This window comes from Salmo salar, chromosome 11 (assembly GCF_965601325.2).
Source record: "Salmo salar chromosome 11, fSalSal1, whole genome shotgun sequence".
In the NCBI taxonomy this organism is placed as follows: domain Eukaryota; kingdom Metazoa; phylum Chordata; class Actinopteri; order Salmoniformes; family Salmonidae; genus Salmo; species Salmo salar.
The window spans coordinates 116,071,867-116,088,012 of NC_138301.1; the positions used below are offsets into that span (position 1 = coordinate 116,071,867).

A 16,146-nucleotide genomic window follows, 5' to 3' on the forward strand; every position below is an offset into this window, starting at 1 on the left:
GTTCATATTTATATCCAAAAACAGCGTTTTACTATGGCATTGATGTTGAGGAAATCGTTTCCCTCCAATAACCGGCAGTCAAGTCAGCGTCACAAATTAAATAATTAAAATTAGAAAGCATTGGTAAAATATTATATTGTCATTTAAAGAATTATAGATTTACATCTCTTGAACGCAATCAACTTGCCAGATTTAAAAATAACCTTACTGGGAAATCACACTTTGCAATAATCTGAGCACTGCGCCCAGAAAAATACGCGTTGCGATACAGACTAGACGTCATGTTGGGGAGATCTAAAATCGAAAATACTATGTAAATAATCCATTACCTTTGATTCTCTTCATCAGATGTCACTTCCAGGTATCACAGGTCCATAACGAATGTAGTTTTGTTCAAAAAAGCTCATCATTTATGTCCAAAAATCTCCGTCTTGTTAGCACATGATCTAAGCCAGCCGGACTTCTCGTCATGAACGAGGGGAAAAAATATATTTCCGTTCGTTCAAACATGTCAAACGTTGTATAGCATAAATCATTAGGGCCTTTTTTAACCAGAACATGAATAATATTCAAGGTGGACGAATGCATACTCTTTTATAACGTATTGGAACGAGGGTACCCAACATGAACTCGCGCGCCAGGTGTCTAATGGGCCATCATCGTTCCATGGCTCTTGTTCGGTCAGATCTCCCTCCAGAAGACTCAAAACACTTTGTAAAGGCTGGTGACATCTAGTGGAAGCAATAGGAAGTGCCAAAATATTCCTCAGCCCCTGTGTTTTTCAATGGGATAGGTTTAAAGGTAATACAACACATCAGGTATCCACTTCCTGTCAGAAAATGTCTCAGGGTTTTGCCTGCCAAATGAGTTCTGTTATACTCACAGACACCATTCAAACAGTTTTAGAAAATTTAGGGTGTTTTCTATCCATATGTAATAAGTATATGCATATTCTAGTTACTGGGTAGGAGTGGTAACCAGATTAAATCGGGTATGTTTTTTTATCCAGCCGTGTCAATACTGCCCCCTAGCCCTAACAGGTATCTGTGCTCTGTGGCTCAATCGAGCAGATTCATTGTTTTTCTTCGTTGTTTTTCATAGTTTGCTTAATTGAACACTTTGAAAGCTTCTTTGGATTTGCGTATATTAATCGTTTGTGGTCATTATTTGGCTGAAAGCACAATCAGATATGCCATTAAGCTACGTACTGTATTTCATGTAAAGCAAATCTGTTGTATTGTGTAATTTCTCTGTAGGGTTAGACTGTGTTGAATAAATGTATGAAACCTATTGGCACTTTGGATGTATTTTAATTTATATGGTCTTTGGTTGTCTCTCTCCATAACTGTACCGTAAAGTCTTTGGCTCCTTCTCTCTCCATAACTGTACCGTAAAGTCTTTGGCTCCTTCTCTCTCCATAACTGTACCGTAAGGTCTTTGGTTCTCTCTCTCTCCATAACTGTACCGTAAAGTCTTTGGTTCTCTCTCTCTCCATAACTGTACCGTAAAGTCTTTGGCTCCTTCTCTCTCCATAACTGTACCGTAAAGTCTTTGGTTCTCTCTCTCTCCATAACTGTACCGTAAAATCTTTGGTTGCCTCTCTCTCCAAACCTGTACCGTAAAGTCTTTGGTCTCTCTCTCTCTCTCTCTCCATAACTGTACCGTAAGGTCTTTGGTTCTCTCTCTCTCCATAACTGTACCGTAAGGTCTTTGGTTCTCTCTCTCTCCATAACTGTACCGTAAGGTCTTTGGTTCTCTCTCTCTCCATAACTGTACCGTAAGGTCTTTGGTTCTCTCTCTCTCCATAACTGTACCGTAAAGTCTTTGGTTCTCTCTCTCTCCATAACTGTACCGTAAGGTCTTTGGTTCTCTCTCTCTCCATAACTGTACCGTAAGGTCTTTGGTTCTCTCTCTCTCCATAACTGTACCGTAAGGTCTTTGGTTCTCTCTCAACCCATAACTGTACCGTAAGGTCTTTGGTTCTCTCTCTCTCCATAACTGTACCGTAAGGTCTTTGGTTCTCTCTCTCTCCATAACTGTACCGTAAGGTCTTTGGTTCTCTCTCAACCCATAACTGTGCCGTAAGGTCTTTGGTTCTCTCTCTCTCCATAACTGTACCGTAAGGTCTTTGGTTGTCTGTCTCTCTCCAAACCTGTACCGTAAGGTCTTTGGTTCTCTCTCTCTCCATAACTGTACCGTAAGGTCTTTGGTTCTCTCTCTCTCCATAACTGTACCGTAAAATCTTTGGTTGCCTCTCTCTCCAAACCTGTACCGTAAGGTCTTTGGTTCTCTCTCTCTCCATAACTGTACCGTAAGGTCTTTGGTTCTCTCTCAACCCATAACTGTACCGTAAGGTCTTTGGTTCTCTCTCTCTCCATAACTGTACCGTAAGGTCTTTGGTTCTCTCTCAACCCATAACTGTACCGTAAGGTCTTTGGTTCTCTCTCAACCCATAACTGTTCCTGTAAGGTCTTTGGTTGCCTCTCTCTCTCAATATCTCTACCGTAATGTCACAGGCGTCGTAGTGAACAGACCAAGGCGTGTTGAGTGCTCATTCTTACTTTATTAAATGATGACACTTCAACAAAAACAACCAAACGACCGCCAACAGTTCCGTAAGGTATGCTGACTATACGGAAAACAACCACCCACAAAACCCAAAGGAAAACAGGCCGCCTAAGTATGGCTTCCAATCAGAGACAACGAAAGAAACCTGGCTCTGATTGGAAACCATACTCGGCCAAACATGGAAAACGAAGCATAGAAAATGAAAACTAAAACAAATTCCCCTTGAACCAAAAAACCCCAAAACACACAAAACAACCCCCCTGCCACGCCCTGACCATACTACTATGGCATATGACCCTTTTTACTGGTCAGGACGTGACACGTAAGGTCTTTGGTTTCTCTCTCTCTCTCCATAACTGTACCGTAAGGTCTTTGACTGTTTCTCTCTCGCCATACCTGTGCCGTAAGGTCTTTGGTTCTCTCTCTCTCCATACCTGTACCGTAAGGTCGTTGGTTCTCTCTCTCTCCATACCTGTGCCGTAAGGTCTTTGGTTCCTTCTCTCTCCATAACTGTACCGTAAAGTCTTTGGTTCTCTCTCTCTCCATAACTGTAGCATAAGGTCTTTGGTTGTCTCTCTCTCTCTCTCTCTCTCTCCATAGCTGTACTGTAAGGTTTTTGGTTCTCTCTCCATAACTGTGCAGTATGGTCTTTGGTTCTCTTTCTCTCACCAGGGTGTTGGATCACAACCCTCTTAACAGTGTTTCCCAAGACACCTTCACCGGCCTCACCTCCCTCATGTTCCTGTGAGTTGCACACACACACACACACACACACACACACACACACACACACACACACACACACGTACAGATGCACGTGCATACACACACACATTGTGTTTGACGAAGGAAATATAATATAATAAATGTATGTGTCATTAATTTTAGTTGTCCAAACACATTGTTTTTCTTCCCTCCTTAACAAGATATCACAGTCTGACTTCATGTTCCGACGTTCTTTCATAAACATGTACAATTTAGGCATACAGAAACAACTCTATGGCTAAGTTTAGGCATTCATTCAGACTGGGTTAAGGCATAGGGTTAAAACAGAAACAACTCTAGGGTTAAGTTAAGGATTAAAGTTTGGGATAGAGGTAAAACTTTAAGCATTAATTCCAATTGGGCTTACTAAAACTTTTGTGGACGGATGGTGGAGCTCCGGCTCCGAAGACTGCGGGTGCAATCCCGGTACGGGGCACTCAATAACAAAATTCACCTCCGTCTCCTCCTGAGTCTCATTGAAAATATGATACTGGTTTCCTTTTCTTTTTCCTTTTCTCCTCTCCTTACTCCTCTCCTTATTCCTCTCTTCCTCTCCTTACTCATCTCCTTGCTCCTCTCCTTATCCCTCTCTTTACTCATCTCCTTATTCCTCTCCCTACTCCTCTCCTTACTCATCTCCTTATTCCTCTCCTTACTCAGCTCCTTACTCGTCTCCTTATTCCTCTCCTTACTCATCTCCTTGCTCCTCTCCTTACTCCTCTCCTTATTCTTCTCCTTATTCCTCTCCTTACTCATCTCCTTGCTCCTCTCCTTACTCATCTCCTTATTCCTCTCTTTACTCCTCTCCTTACTTATCTCCTTATTCCTCTCCTTACTCCTCTTCTTATTCCCCTCCTTACTCCTCTCCTTACTCCTCTCCTTATTCCTATCCTTACTCATGTCCTTATTCCCCTCCTTACACCTGTCCTTACTCATGTCCTTATTCCCCTCCTTACACCTGTCCTTACTTATCTCCTTATTCCTCTCCTTACTCCTCTCTTTATTCCTCTCCTTATTCCTCTTCTTACTCATATCCTTACTCCTCTCCTTTTCTCCTCTCCTTATTCCTCTCCTTATTCCTCTTCTTACTCATATCCTTACTCCTCTCCTTTTCTCCTCTCCTTATTCCTCTCCTTATCCCTCTCCTTACTCATATCCTTACTCCTCTCCTTTTCTCCTCTCCTTATTCCTCTCCTTATTCCTCTCCTTACTCATATCCTTACTCCTCTCCTTACTCATATCCTTACTCCTCTCCTTTTCTCCTTACTCCTCTCCTTTCTCCTCTCCTTTTTTCCTCGCCTTACTCCTCTCCTTTTCGCTTCACTCCTGTCCTTACTCCTCTCCTTTTCTCCTCTCCTTATTCCTCTCCTTACTCCTCTTTTTATTCCTCTCCTTATTCCTCTTCTTACTCATATCCTTACTCCTCTCCTTTTCTCCTCTCCTTATTCCTCTCCTTATTCCTCTCCTTACTCATATCCTTACTCCTCTCCTTACTCATATCCTTACTCCTCTCCTTTTCTCCTTACTCCTCTCCTTTCTCCTCTCCTTTTTTCCTCGCCTTACTCCTCTCCTTTTCGCCTCACTCCTGTCCTTACTCCTCTCCTTTTCTCCTCTCCTTACTCCTCTCCTTTCATAATCTCCTTACTCCTCTCCTTTTCTCCTCTCCTTTTCTCCTCTCCTTTTCGCCTCTCCTTTTTGCCTCTCCCTACTCCTCTCCTTACTCCTCTCCTTACTCCTCTCCTTTTATAATCTCCTTACTCCTCTCCTCTTCTCCTCTCCTTGCTCCTCTCCTTATTCCTCTCCTTACTCCTCTCCTTTTCACCTCTCCTTATTCCTCTCCTTACTCCTCTCCTTACTTCTCTCCTTTTCTCCTCTCCTTACTCCTCTCCTTACTCCTCTCCTCTTCTCCTCTCCTTGCTCCTCTCCTTATTCCTCTCCTTACTCCTCTCCTTTTCGCCTCTCCTTATACCTCTCCTTATTCCTCTCCTTATTCCTCTCCTTACTCCTCTCCTTTTCGCCTCTCCTTATTCCTCTCCTTATTCCTCTCCTTATTCCTTTCATTACTCCTCTCCTTTTCGCCTCTCCTTATTCCTCTCCTTATTCCTTTCATTACGCCTCTCCTTTTCTCCTCTCCTTACTCCTTTCCTTACTCCTCTCCTTATTCCTCTCCTTATTCCTCTCCTTACTCCTCTCCTTTTCACCTCTCCTTATTCCTCTCCTTACTCCTCTCCTTACTTCTCTCCTTTTCTCCTCTCCTTACTCCTCTCCTTACTCCTCTCCTCTTCTCCTCTCCTTGCTCCTCTCCTTATTCCTCTCCTTACTCCTCTCCTTTTCGCCTCTCCTTATACCTCTCCTTATTCCTCTCCTTATTCCTCTCCTTACTCCTCTCCTTTTCGCCTCTCCTTATTCCTCTCCTTATTCCTCTCCTTATTCCTTTCATTACTCCTCTCCTTTTCGCCTCTCCTTTTCGCCTCTCCTTATTCCTCTCCTTATTCCTCTCCTTATTCCTTTCATTACGCCTCTCCTTTTCTCCTCTCCTTACTCCTTTCCTTACTCCTCTCCTTATTCCTCTCCTTATTCCTCTCCTTACTCCTCTCCTTTTCTCCTCTCCTTACTTCTTTCCTTACTCCTTACTCCTCTCCTTACTCCTCTCTACTCTTCTCCTTTTTTTCCTCTCCCTATTTCTCTTCTCTCCTTATTCCTCTCTTTACTCCTCTCCTCATTCTCCTCATCATTATGTTCTCTTCACCTGTATCTTTCTCTTACGTTGTTGTAGAACTATGTTCAACACATCTGTCTTTCTCACTCACTCTAGTTCTCTGTCTTTCTCACTCACTCTAGTTCTTTGTCTTTCTCACTTGCTCTAGTCCTCTGTCTTGCTCACTCATTCTAGTTCTCTGTTTTTCTCACTCACTCTAGTTCTCTGTCTTGCTCAGTCCCTCTAGTTCTCTGTCTTGCTCACTCGTTCTCCCTATCCCTTTGAAGTTTTTTATTTATTTATTTATTATTTTTTATTTCACCTTTATTTAACCAGGTAGGCCAGTTGAGAACAAGTTCTCATTTACAACTGCGACCTGGCCAAGATAAAGCAAAGCAGTTCAACACAAACAACAACACAGAGTTACACATAAGAAAACGCACAGTCAATAATACAAAAGGAAAGAAAAATTGAAAGATCTATGTACAGTGTGTGCAAATGTAGAAGAGTAGGGAGGTAGGCAATAAATAGGCCATAGAGGCGAAAATATTTATAATTTAGCATTAATACTGGAGTGATATATGTGCAGATGATGATGTGCAAGTAGAGATGCTGGGGTGCAAAAGAGCAAGAGGGTAAGTAATAATATGGGGATGAGGTAGTTGGGTGTGCTATTTACAGATTGGCTGTGTACAGGTACAGTGATCGGTAAGCTGCTCTGTCAGCTGATGCTTAAAGTTAGAGAGGAAGATATAAGACTCCAGCTTCATATATATATATATATATATATATATATATATATATATATATATATATATATATATATATATATATATATATATATATGCCACGTGCACAGGATACAATACGTGTTAAAAAAGTTCAGTGGAATTCTTAACTTGAGAGCTTTTTCCAAACAATGCTGTGAAGATAATAATATAGATAATAATAATATAGATAATAATATAGGTCATAATAATATAGATAGTAATGATATAGATAATAATAATAATAAAGATTCTAATAATAATATAGATAATAATAATAATATACTAAATAGTAATATTATAAATAATAATAATGTAGATAATAATAATAATATAGAAAATAGTAATGATATAGATAACAATAATATAGATAATAATATTGTTTATAATATTAGTAATTTAGATAACAATAATATAGATAATAATGATAATATAGATAATAATAAAATAGATAATAATGATATAAATAATAATGATAATATAGATAATGATAATATAGATAATAATGATAATGTAGATAATAATAATATAGATAATATTAGTATAGATAATAATATAGATAATTTTAAAATAGATAATAATATAGATAATATTAATATAGATAATAATATAGTTAATAATAATAATATTGATAATAATAATAATATAGATCATAATAATAAATATATAAACAATAATAATAATATAGGTAATAGTAATATAGATTATAATAATAACATGATCGTAATAATAATATAGATAATAATAATAATAGAAAATACCATAATAATAATATAGATCATAATAATAATAATATAGATAATAATAATAATAATATAGATCATAATAATAAATATATAAACAATAATAATAATATAGGTAATAGTAATATAGATTATAATAATAATATGATCGTAATAATAATATAGATAATAATAATATAGATAATAATAATAATAGTAAAGACCATAATAATAATAATATAGATCATAATAATAATAATATAGATCATATTAATAATAATATAGATAATAGTAATATAGATTCTAATAATAATATGATCGTAATAATAATATAGATAATAATAATAATATAGATCTTAATAACAATGGTATAGATCATAGTAATAATAATGATCATAATAATAATATAGATAATAATAATATAGATAATAATAATAATAATATAGATAATAATAATAATAGTATAGATCATAATAATATAGATACTACTAATAATATAGATCATAATAATAATAGAGATATAATAATAATATTGATCATAATAATAGTATAGATCATAATATTAATATAGATAATAATAATTATATAAATAATAATATAGATAATAATAATAATATAGATAATAATAATATAGATCATCATAATAATAATAATAATAATATAGATCTTAATAATAATAGTATAGATCATACTATTAATATAGATAATAATAATAATATAGATAATAATAATAATATAGATCATAATAATAATAATAATAATAATAGTATAGATCAAAATATTAATATAGATAATAATGATAATATAGATAATAATCATATTGATCATATTAATAATAGTATAGATCATATTATTAATATAGATAATAATAATAATATAGATAATAATATAGGTAATAATAATATAGATCCTAATATTAATCGTATAGATCATAATAATAATAGTATAGATCATAATAATAATAATATAGATAATAATAATAGAGATAATAATAATATAGATAATAATAATATTGATCATAATAATAATAGTATAGATCATATTATTAATATTGATAATACTAATAATATAGATAATACTAATAATATAGATAACAATAGTAATAATATAGATCATAATAATAATGTAGACAATAATAATATAGATAATAACAATATAGATCATAAAGTAATAGTATAGATAAAAATAATATATGTTTTGATCATAATAATACTAGTATAGATCATAGTAATACTAGTTTAGATCATAATATATGCATAATATAATATATATATAATAATATGCCTATATACACAGGCAGTTAGAAAAGCCAAGGCTAGCTTTTTCAAACAGAAATTTGCTTCCTGTAACACAAACTCAAAAAAGTTCTGGGACACTGTAAAGTCCTTGCAGAATAAGAGCACCTCCTCCCAGCTGCCCACTGCACTGAGGATAGGAAACTCTGTTACCACCGATAAATCCACTATAATTGAGAATTTCAATAAGCATTTTTCTACGGCTGGCCATGCTTTCCACCTGGCTACCCCTACCGCGGTCAACAGCACTGCACCCCCCACAGCAACTCGCCCAAGCCTTCCCCATTTCTCCTTCTCCCAAATCCAGTCAGCTGATGTGCTGAAAGAGCTGCAAAATCTGGACCCCTAGAAATCAGCCGGGCTAGACAATCTGGATCCTTTCTTTCTAAAATTATCTGCCAAAATTGTTGCAACCCCTATTACTAGCCTGTTCAACCTCTCTTTCATGTCGTCTGAGATTCCCAAAGATTGGAAAGCAGCTACGGTCATCCCCCTCTTCAAAGGGGGGGACACTCTTGACCCAAACTGCTACAGACCTATATCTATCCTACCCTGCCTTTCTAAAGTCTTCGAAAGCCAAGTCAACAAACAGATTACCGACCATTTCGAATCCCACCGTACCTTCTCCGCTATGCAATCTGGTTTCAGAGCTGGTCATGGGTGTACCTCAGCCATGCTCAAGGTCCTAAACGATATCTTAACCTCTATGGATAAGAAACAATACTGCGCTGCCGTTTTCATTGACCTGGCCAAGGCTTTCGACTCTGTCAATCACCACATCCTCATCGGCAGACTCAATAGCCTTGGTTTCTCAAATGATTGCCTCGCCTGGTTCACCAACTACTTCTCCGATAGAGTTCAGTGTGTCAAATCGGAGGGCCTGTTGTCCGGGCCTCTGGCAGTCTCTATGGGGGTGCCACAGGGTTCAATTCTTGGGCCGACTCTTTTCTCTGTATACATCAATGATGTCGCTCTTGCTGCTGGTGAGTCTCTGATCCACCTCTACGCAGACGACACCATTCTGTATACTTCTGGCCCTTCTTTGGACACTGTGTTAACAACCCTCCAGACGAGCTTCAATGCCATACAACTCTCCTTCCGTGGCCTCCAACTGCTCCTAAATACAAGTAAAACTAAATTCATGCTCTTCAACCGATCGCTGCCTGCACCTGCCCGCCTGTCCTGCATCACTACTCTGGACGGTTCTGACTTAGAATATGTGGACAACTACAAATACCTAGGTGTCTGGTTAGACTGTAAACTCTCCTTCCAGACTCACATCAAACATCTCCAATCAAAAGTTAAATCAGGAATTGGCTTCCTATTTCGCAACAAAGCATCCTTCACTCATGCTGCCAAACATACCCTCGTAAAACTGACCATCCTACCGATCCTCGACTTTGGCGATGTCATTTACAAAATAGCCTCCAATACCCTACTCAACAAACTGGATGCAGTCTATCACAGTGCCATCCGTTTTGTCACCAAAGTCCCATATACTACCCACCACTGCGACCTGTATGCTCTCATTGGCTGGCCTTCGCTTCATAATCGTCGCCAAACCCACTGGCTCCAGGTCATCTACAAGACCCTGCTAGGTAAAGTCCCCCCTTATCTCCGCTCACTGGTCACCATAGCAGCACCCACCTGTAGCACGCGCTCCAGCAGGTATATCTCTCTGGTCACCCCCAAAGCCAATTCCTCCTTTGGCCGTCTCTCTTTCCAGTTCTCTGCTGCCAATGACTGGAACGAACTACAAAAATCTCAAACTGGAAACGCTTATCTCCCTCACTAGCTTTAAGCACCAGCTGTCAGATCAGATCACTGCACCTGTACATAGCCCATCTATAATTTAGCCCAAACAACTACCTCCTCCCCGACTGTATTTATTTTTTTATTTTTTTTATTTTGCTCCTTTGCACCCCATTAACTCTATTTCTACTTTGCACTTTCTTCTACTACAAATCTACCATTCCAGTGTTTTACTTGCTATATTGTATTTACTTTGCCACCATGTTCTTTTTTTTTGCCTTTACCTCCCTTTTCTCACCTCATTTGCTCACATTGTATATAGACGTATTTTTCTACAGTATTATTGACTGTATATTTGTTTTACTCCATGTGTAACTCTGTGTTGTTGTATGTTGTTGAACTGCTTTGCTTTATCTTGGCCAGGTCGCAATTGTAAATGAGAACTTGTTCTCAACTTGCCTACCTGGTTAAATAAAGGTGAAATAAATGTGTTTTTATTTTTATAATAGTATAGATAATAATACGTATCATAATAAAATAGATAATAATAATAATAATAGTATAGATAATAATATTAATATTAATATAGATAATAATAGTATAGATAATAATAATATGTATCATAATAAAATAGATCATAATAATAATAGTATAGATACTAATAATAATATTAATATAGATAATAATAGTAGATAATAATAATATTTATCATAATAAAATAGATCATAATAATAATAATAGTATAGATAATAATAATATTAATATAGATAATAATAGTATAGATAATAATAAGATTATCATAATAAAATAGATCATAATAATAATAGTATAGATAATAATAATACTATTGATAAATAATATAGATAATAATAATATAGATAATAAAAATAATAATATACACTACAAAAGTTCGGGGTCACTTTTTTTGTATTTTAAAATAACATCAAATTGATCAGAAATACAGTGTAGACATTGTTAATGTTATAAATGACTTTTGTAGCTGGAAACGGCAGATTTTTTATGGAATATCTACGTAGGCGTACAGAGGCCCATTATCAGCAACCATCACTCCTGTGTTCCAATGGCACACTGTGTTAGCTAATCCAAGTTTATCCTTTTAAAAGGCTAATTGATCATTAGAAAACCCCTTTGCAATCATGTTAGTACAGCTGAAATCTGTTGTTCTGATTAAAGAAGCAATAAAACGGGCCTTCTTTAGACTAGTTGAGTATCTGGAGCATTAGCATTTTTTGAGGTTCGATTACAGGCTCAAAATGGCTAGAAACAAAAAACGTTCTTCTGAAACTCGTCAGTCTATTCTTGTTTTGAGAAATGAAGGCTGTTCCATGCGAGAAATTGCCAAGAAACTGAAGATCTCGTACGCTTTGTACTACTCCCTTCACAGAACAGCGCAAACTGGCTCTAACCAGAATAGAAAGAGGAGTGGGAGGCCCGGGTGCACAACTGCGCAAGAAGACAAGTACATTAGAGTGTCTAGTTTGAGAAACAGATGCCTCACAAGTCCTCAACTGGCAGCTTCATTAAATAGTACCCACAAAACACCAGTCTCAACGTCAACAGTGAAGAGGCGACTCCGGGATGCTGGCCTTCTAGGCAGAGTTGCAAAGAAAAAGCCATATCTCAGACTGGCCAATAAAAAGATTAAGATGGGCAAAAGAACACAGACAGTGTGTGTGTGTGTGTGTGTGTGTGTGTGTGTGTGTGTGTGTGTGTGTGTGTGTGTGTGTGTGTGTGTGTGTGTGTGTGTGTGTGTGTGTGTGTGTGTGTGTGTGACTAAAACAGGCATGCCTCCAATGGAGCTGTTACTAGTTATAGTTGGTGAACAACATTTTTAATAGTTTTGTGACATAGTGCTGTGTACTGAACACAGATTAACAGAAGTTTGACAAATTGGACTTCATCAATGTGTGGTTCAGTTGGTAGAGCATGGTGTTTGCAATGCCAGGGTTGTGGGTTCGATTCCCACGGGGGACAAGTACGGAGAAAAAAATGTATGAAATGTATGCATTCACTACTGTAAGTCGCTCTGGATAAGAGCGTCTGCTAAATGACTCAAATGTAAATTATGTAACAGTCCCTATAGTTTTGCCAAGGCAGCATCCAGGAGGAGTGTGTTCTCTGTTCTCCATTCTCTATTCTTTATTCTCTGTTCTCTAGTCTTTATTCTCTATTCTCTATTCTCTGTTCTCTATTCTCTATTCTCTATTCTTTATTCTCTCTTCTTTATTCTCTATTCTCTCTTCTCTATTCTCTATTCTCTGTTCTCTGTTCTTTATTCTCTGTTCTCTATTCTCTATTCTTTATTCTCTGTTCTCTATTCTTTATTCTCTATTCTCTATTCTCTGTTCTCTGTTCTCTATTCTTTATTCTCTATTCTCTGTTATCTATTCTCTATTCTCTATTCTTTATTCTCTCTTCTTTATTCTCTATTCTCTATTCTCTATTCTCTATTCTTTATTCTCTATTCTCTATTCTCTATTCTTTATTCTCTATTCTGTATTCAGTTTTCTCTATTCTCTATTCTCTTTTCTCGTTTCTCTGTTCTCTCCAAATATGTCTACAAGCTGTGTGTCTTCCCTAAGGAGGTCACAGGGGTGTGTGTGTGTGTGTGTGTGCCAGTCCCTCCATCTGTGTGTGAATGTTCATCTGTCCATGTGTGTGTGTGTGTCTGTGTTCTCTAAACAACAGTGTGTGATTTCTCCCCAGGTCCATGGTGAATACATCTCTGGTGCAGCTCCCCCAGCCCAGCCTCTGTCACCACACACCTAACCTCAGCTGGGTGTGAGTATACATTTATAATCCCAACCCACCTGTCTAGACATCTATCTACAATCCCATGTCCATCTGTCTAGACATCTATCTACAATCCCATGTCCATCTGTCTAGACATCTATCTATAATCCCATCCCATCTGTCTAGACATCTACAGTTGAAGTGGGAAGTTTACATACACTTAGGTTGGAGTCATTAAAACTCGTTTTTTAACCACTCCACAAACGTCTTGTTCACAAACTATAGTTTTGGCAAGTCGGTTAAGACATCTATTTCGTGCATGACACAAGTAATTTTTCCAACAATTGTTTACAGACAGATTATTTCACTTATAATTCACTGTATCACAATTCTAGTGGGTCAGAAGTTTACATACACTAAGTTGACTGTGCCTTTAAACAGCTTGGAAAATTCCAGAAAATTATGTCATGGCTTTAGAAGCTTCTGATAGGCTAATTGACATCATTTGAGTCAATAGGAGGTGTACCTGTGAATGTATTTCAAGGCCTACATTCAAACTCAGTGCCTCTTTGCTTGACATCATGGGAAAATTAACAGAAATCAGCCAAGACCTTAGAAAAAAAATTGTAGACCTATACAAGTCTGGTTCATCCTTGGGAGCAATTTATAAATGCCTGAAGGTACCACATTCATCTGTACAAACAATAGTACGCAAGTATAAACACCATGGGACCACGCAGCCGTCAAACCGCTCAGGAAGGAGACGTGTTCTGTCTCCTAGAGATGAACGTACTTTGGTGCGAAAAGTGCAAATCAATCCCAGAAAAACAGTAAAGGACCTTGTGAATATGCTGGATTAAACAGGTACAAAAGTATCTATATCCACAGTAAAACAAGTCCTATATCGACATAACCTGAAAGGCCACTCAGCAAGGAAGAAGCCACTGCTCCAAAACCACCATAAAAAACCCAGACTAAAGTTTGCAACTGCACATGGGGACAAAGATTATACTTTTTGGAGAAATGTCCTCTGGTCTAATGAAACAAAAAAAGAACTGTTTGGCCATAATAACCATTGTAATGTTTGGAGTAAAAAGGGGGACGCTTGCAAGCCGAAGAACGCCATCCCAACCGTGAAGCGGGGATGGCAGCATCATGTTGTGGGGGTGCTTTGGTGCAGGAGGGACTGGTGCGCTTCACAAAATAGATGGCATCATGAGGGAGGAAAATTATGTGGCTATGTTGAAGCAACATCTCAAGACATCAGTCAAAAAGTTAAAGCTTGCTCGCAAATGGGTCTTCCAAACGGACAATGACCCCAAGCATACATCCAAAGTTGTGGCAAAATGGCTTAAGGACAGCAAAGTCAAGGTATCGGGATGGCCATCACAAAGCCCTGACCTCAATCCTATAGAACATTTGTTGGCAGAACTGAAAAAGCGTGTGCGGGCAATGAGGCCTACAAACCTGACTCAGTTACACCAGCTTTGTCCGGAGGAATGGGACAAAATTCACCCAACTTATTGTGGGAAGCTTGTGGAAGGCTACACAAAACATTTGACCCAAGTTAAACATATTAAAGGCAATGCTGCCAAATACTAATTGAGTGAATGTAAAGTTCTGACCCACTGGGAATGTGATGAAAGAAATAAAAGCTGAAATAAATCATTCTCTCTACTATTATTCTGACATTTCACATTCTTAAAATAAAGTGGTGATCCTAACTGACCTAAAACAGGGAATATTTACTAGGATTAAATGTCAGGAATTGTGAAAGACTGAGTTGAAATGTATTTGGCTGTATGGTGTATGTAAACTTCCGACTCCAACTGTATCTATCATCCCATCTGTCTAGCCATCTACCTATCATCCCATCTGTCAAGACATCTATCTATCATCCCATCCCATCTGTCTAGACATCTATAATCCCATCTGTCTAGACTTCTATCTGTAATCCCATCCCATCTGTCTAGACATCTATCGATCATCCCATCTGTCTAGACATCTATCTATAATCCCATCTGTCTAGACATCTATCATTCCATCTGTCTAGACATCTATCTATCATCCCATCCCATCTGTCTAGACATCTATCTATAATCCCATCTGTCTAGACTTCTATCTATAATCCCATCTGTCTAGACTTCTATCTATCATCCCATCTGTCTAGACATCTATAATCCCATCTGTCTAGACATCTATCTATAATCCCATCTGTCTAGACTTCTATCTATAATCCCATCCCATCTGTCTAGACATCTATAATCCCATCTGTCTAGACATCTATCTATAATCCCATCCCATCTGTCTAGACATCTATAATCCCATCTGTCTAGACATTTATCTATAATCCCATCTGTCTAGACATCTATCTATCATCCCATCTGTCTAGACATCTATCTATAATCCCATCCCATCTGTCTAGACATCTATAATCCCATCTGTCTAGACATCTATCGATAATCCCATCTGTCTAGACTTCTATCTATAATCCCATCTGTCTAGACATCTATCTATAATCCCATCCCATCTGTCTAGACATCTGTCTATCATCCCATCCCATCTGTCTAGACATCTGTCTATCATCCCATCCCATCTGTCTAGACATCTACCTATAATCCCATCTGTCTAGACATCTGTCTATCATCCCATCTGTCTAGACATCTATCTATAATCCCATCCCATCTGTCTAGACATCTATCTATCATCCCGTCTGTCTAGACATCTATCTATAATCCCATCCCATCTGTCTAGACATCTATCGATCATCCCATCTGTCTAGACATCTATCTATAATCCCATCCCATCTGTCTAGACATCTATCT

At 37.6% G+C, this 16,146-nt stretch overlaps 1 protein-coding gene across 1 annotated transcript in view; it reads left to right on the plus strand.

Moving 5' to 3' along the window:
- LOC106591039 (relaxin receptor 2) overlaps positions 1-16,146 on the plus strand; it is a 270,511-nt gene that overhangs the window by 103,178 nt on the left and 151,187 nt on the right. Inside the window, exons 8-9 of the mRNA XM_045690182.2 lie at positions 3,241-3,312; positions 13,295-13,369. Of these exons, the coding sequence (XP_045546138.1) occupies positions 3,241-3,312; positions 13,295-13,369 (147 nt within the window). The remainder of the gene's footprint in view (positions 1-3,240; positions 3,313-13,294; positions 13,370-16,146) is intronic.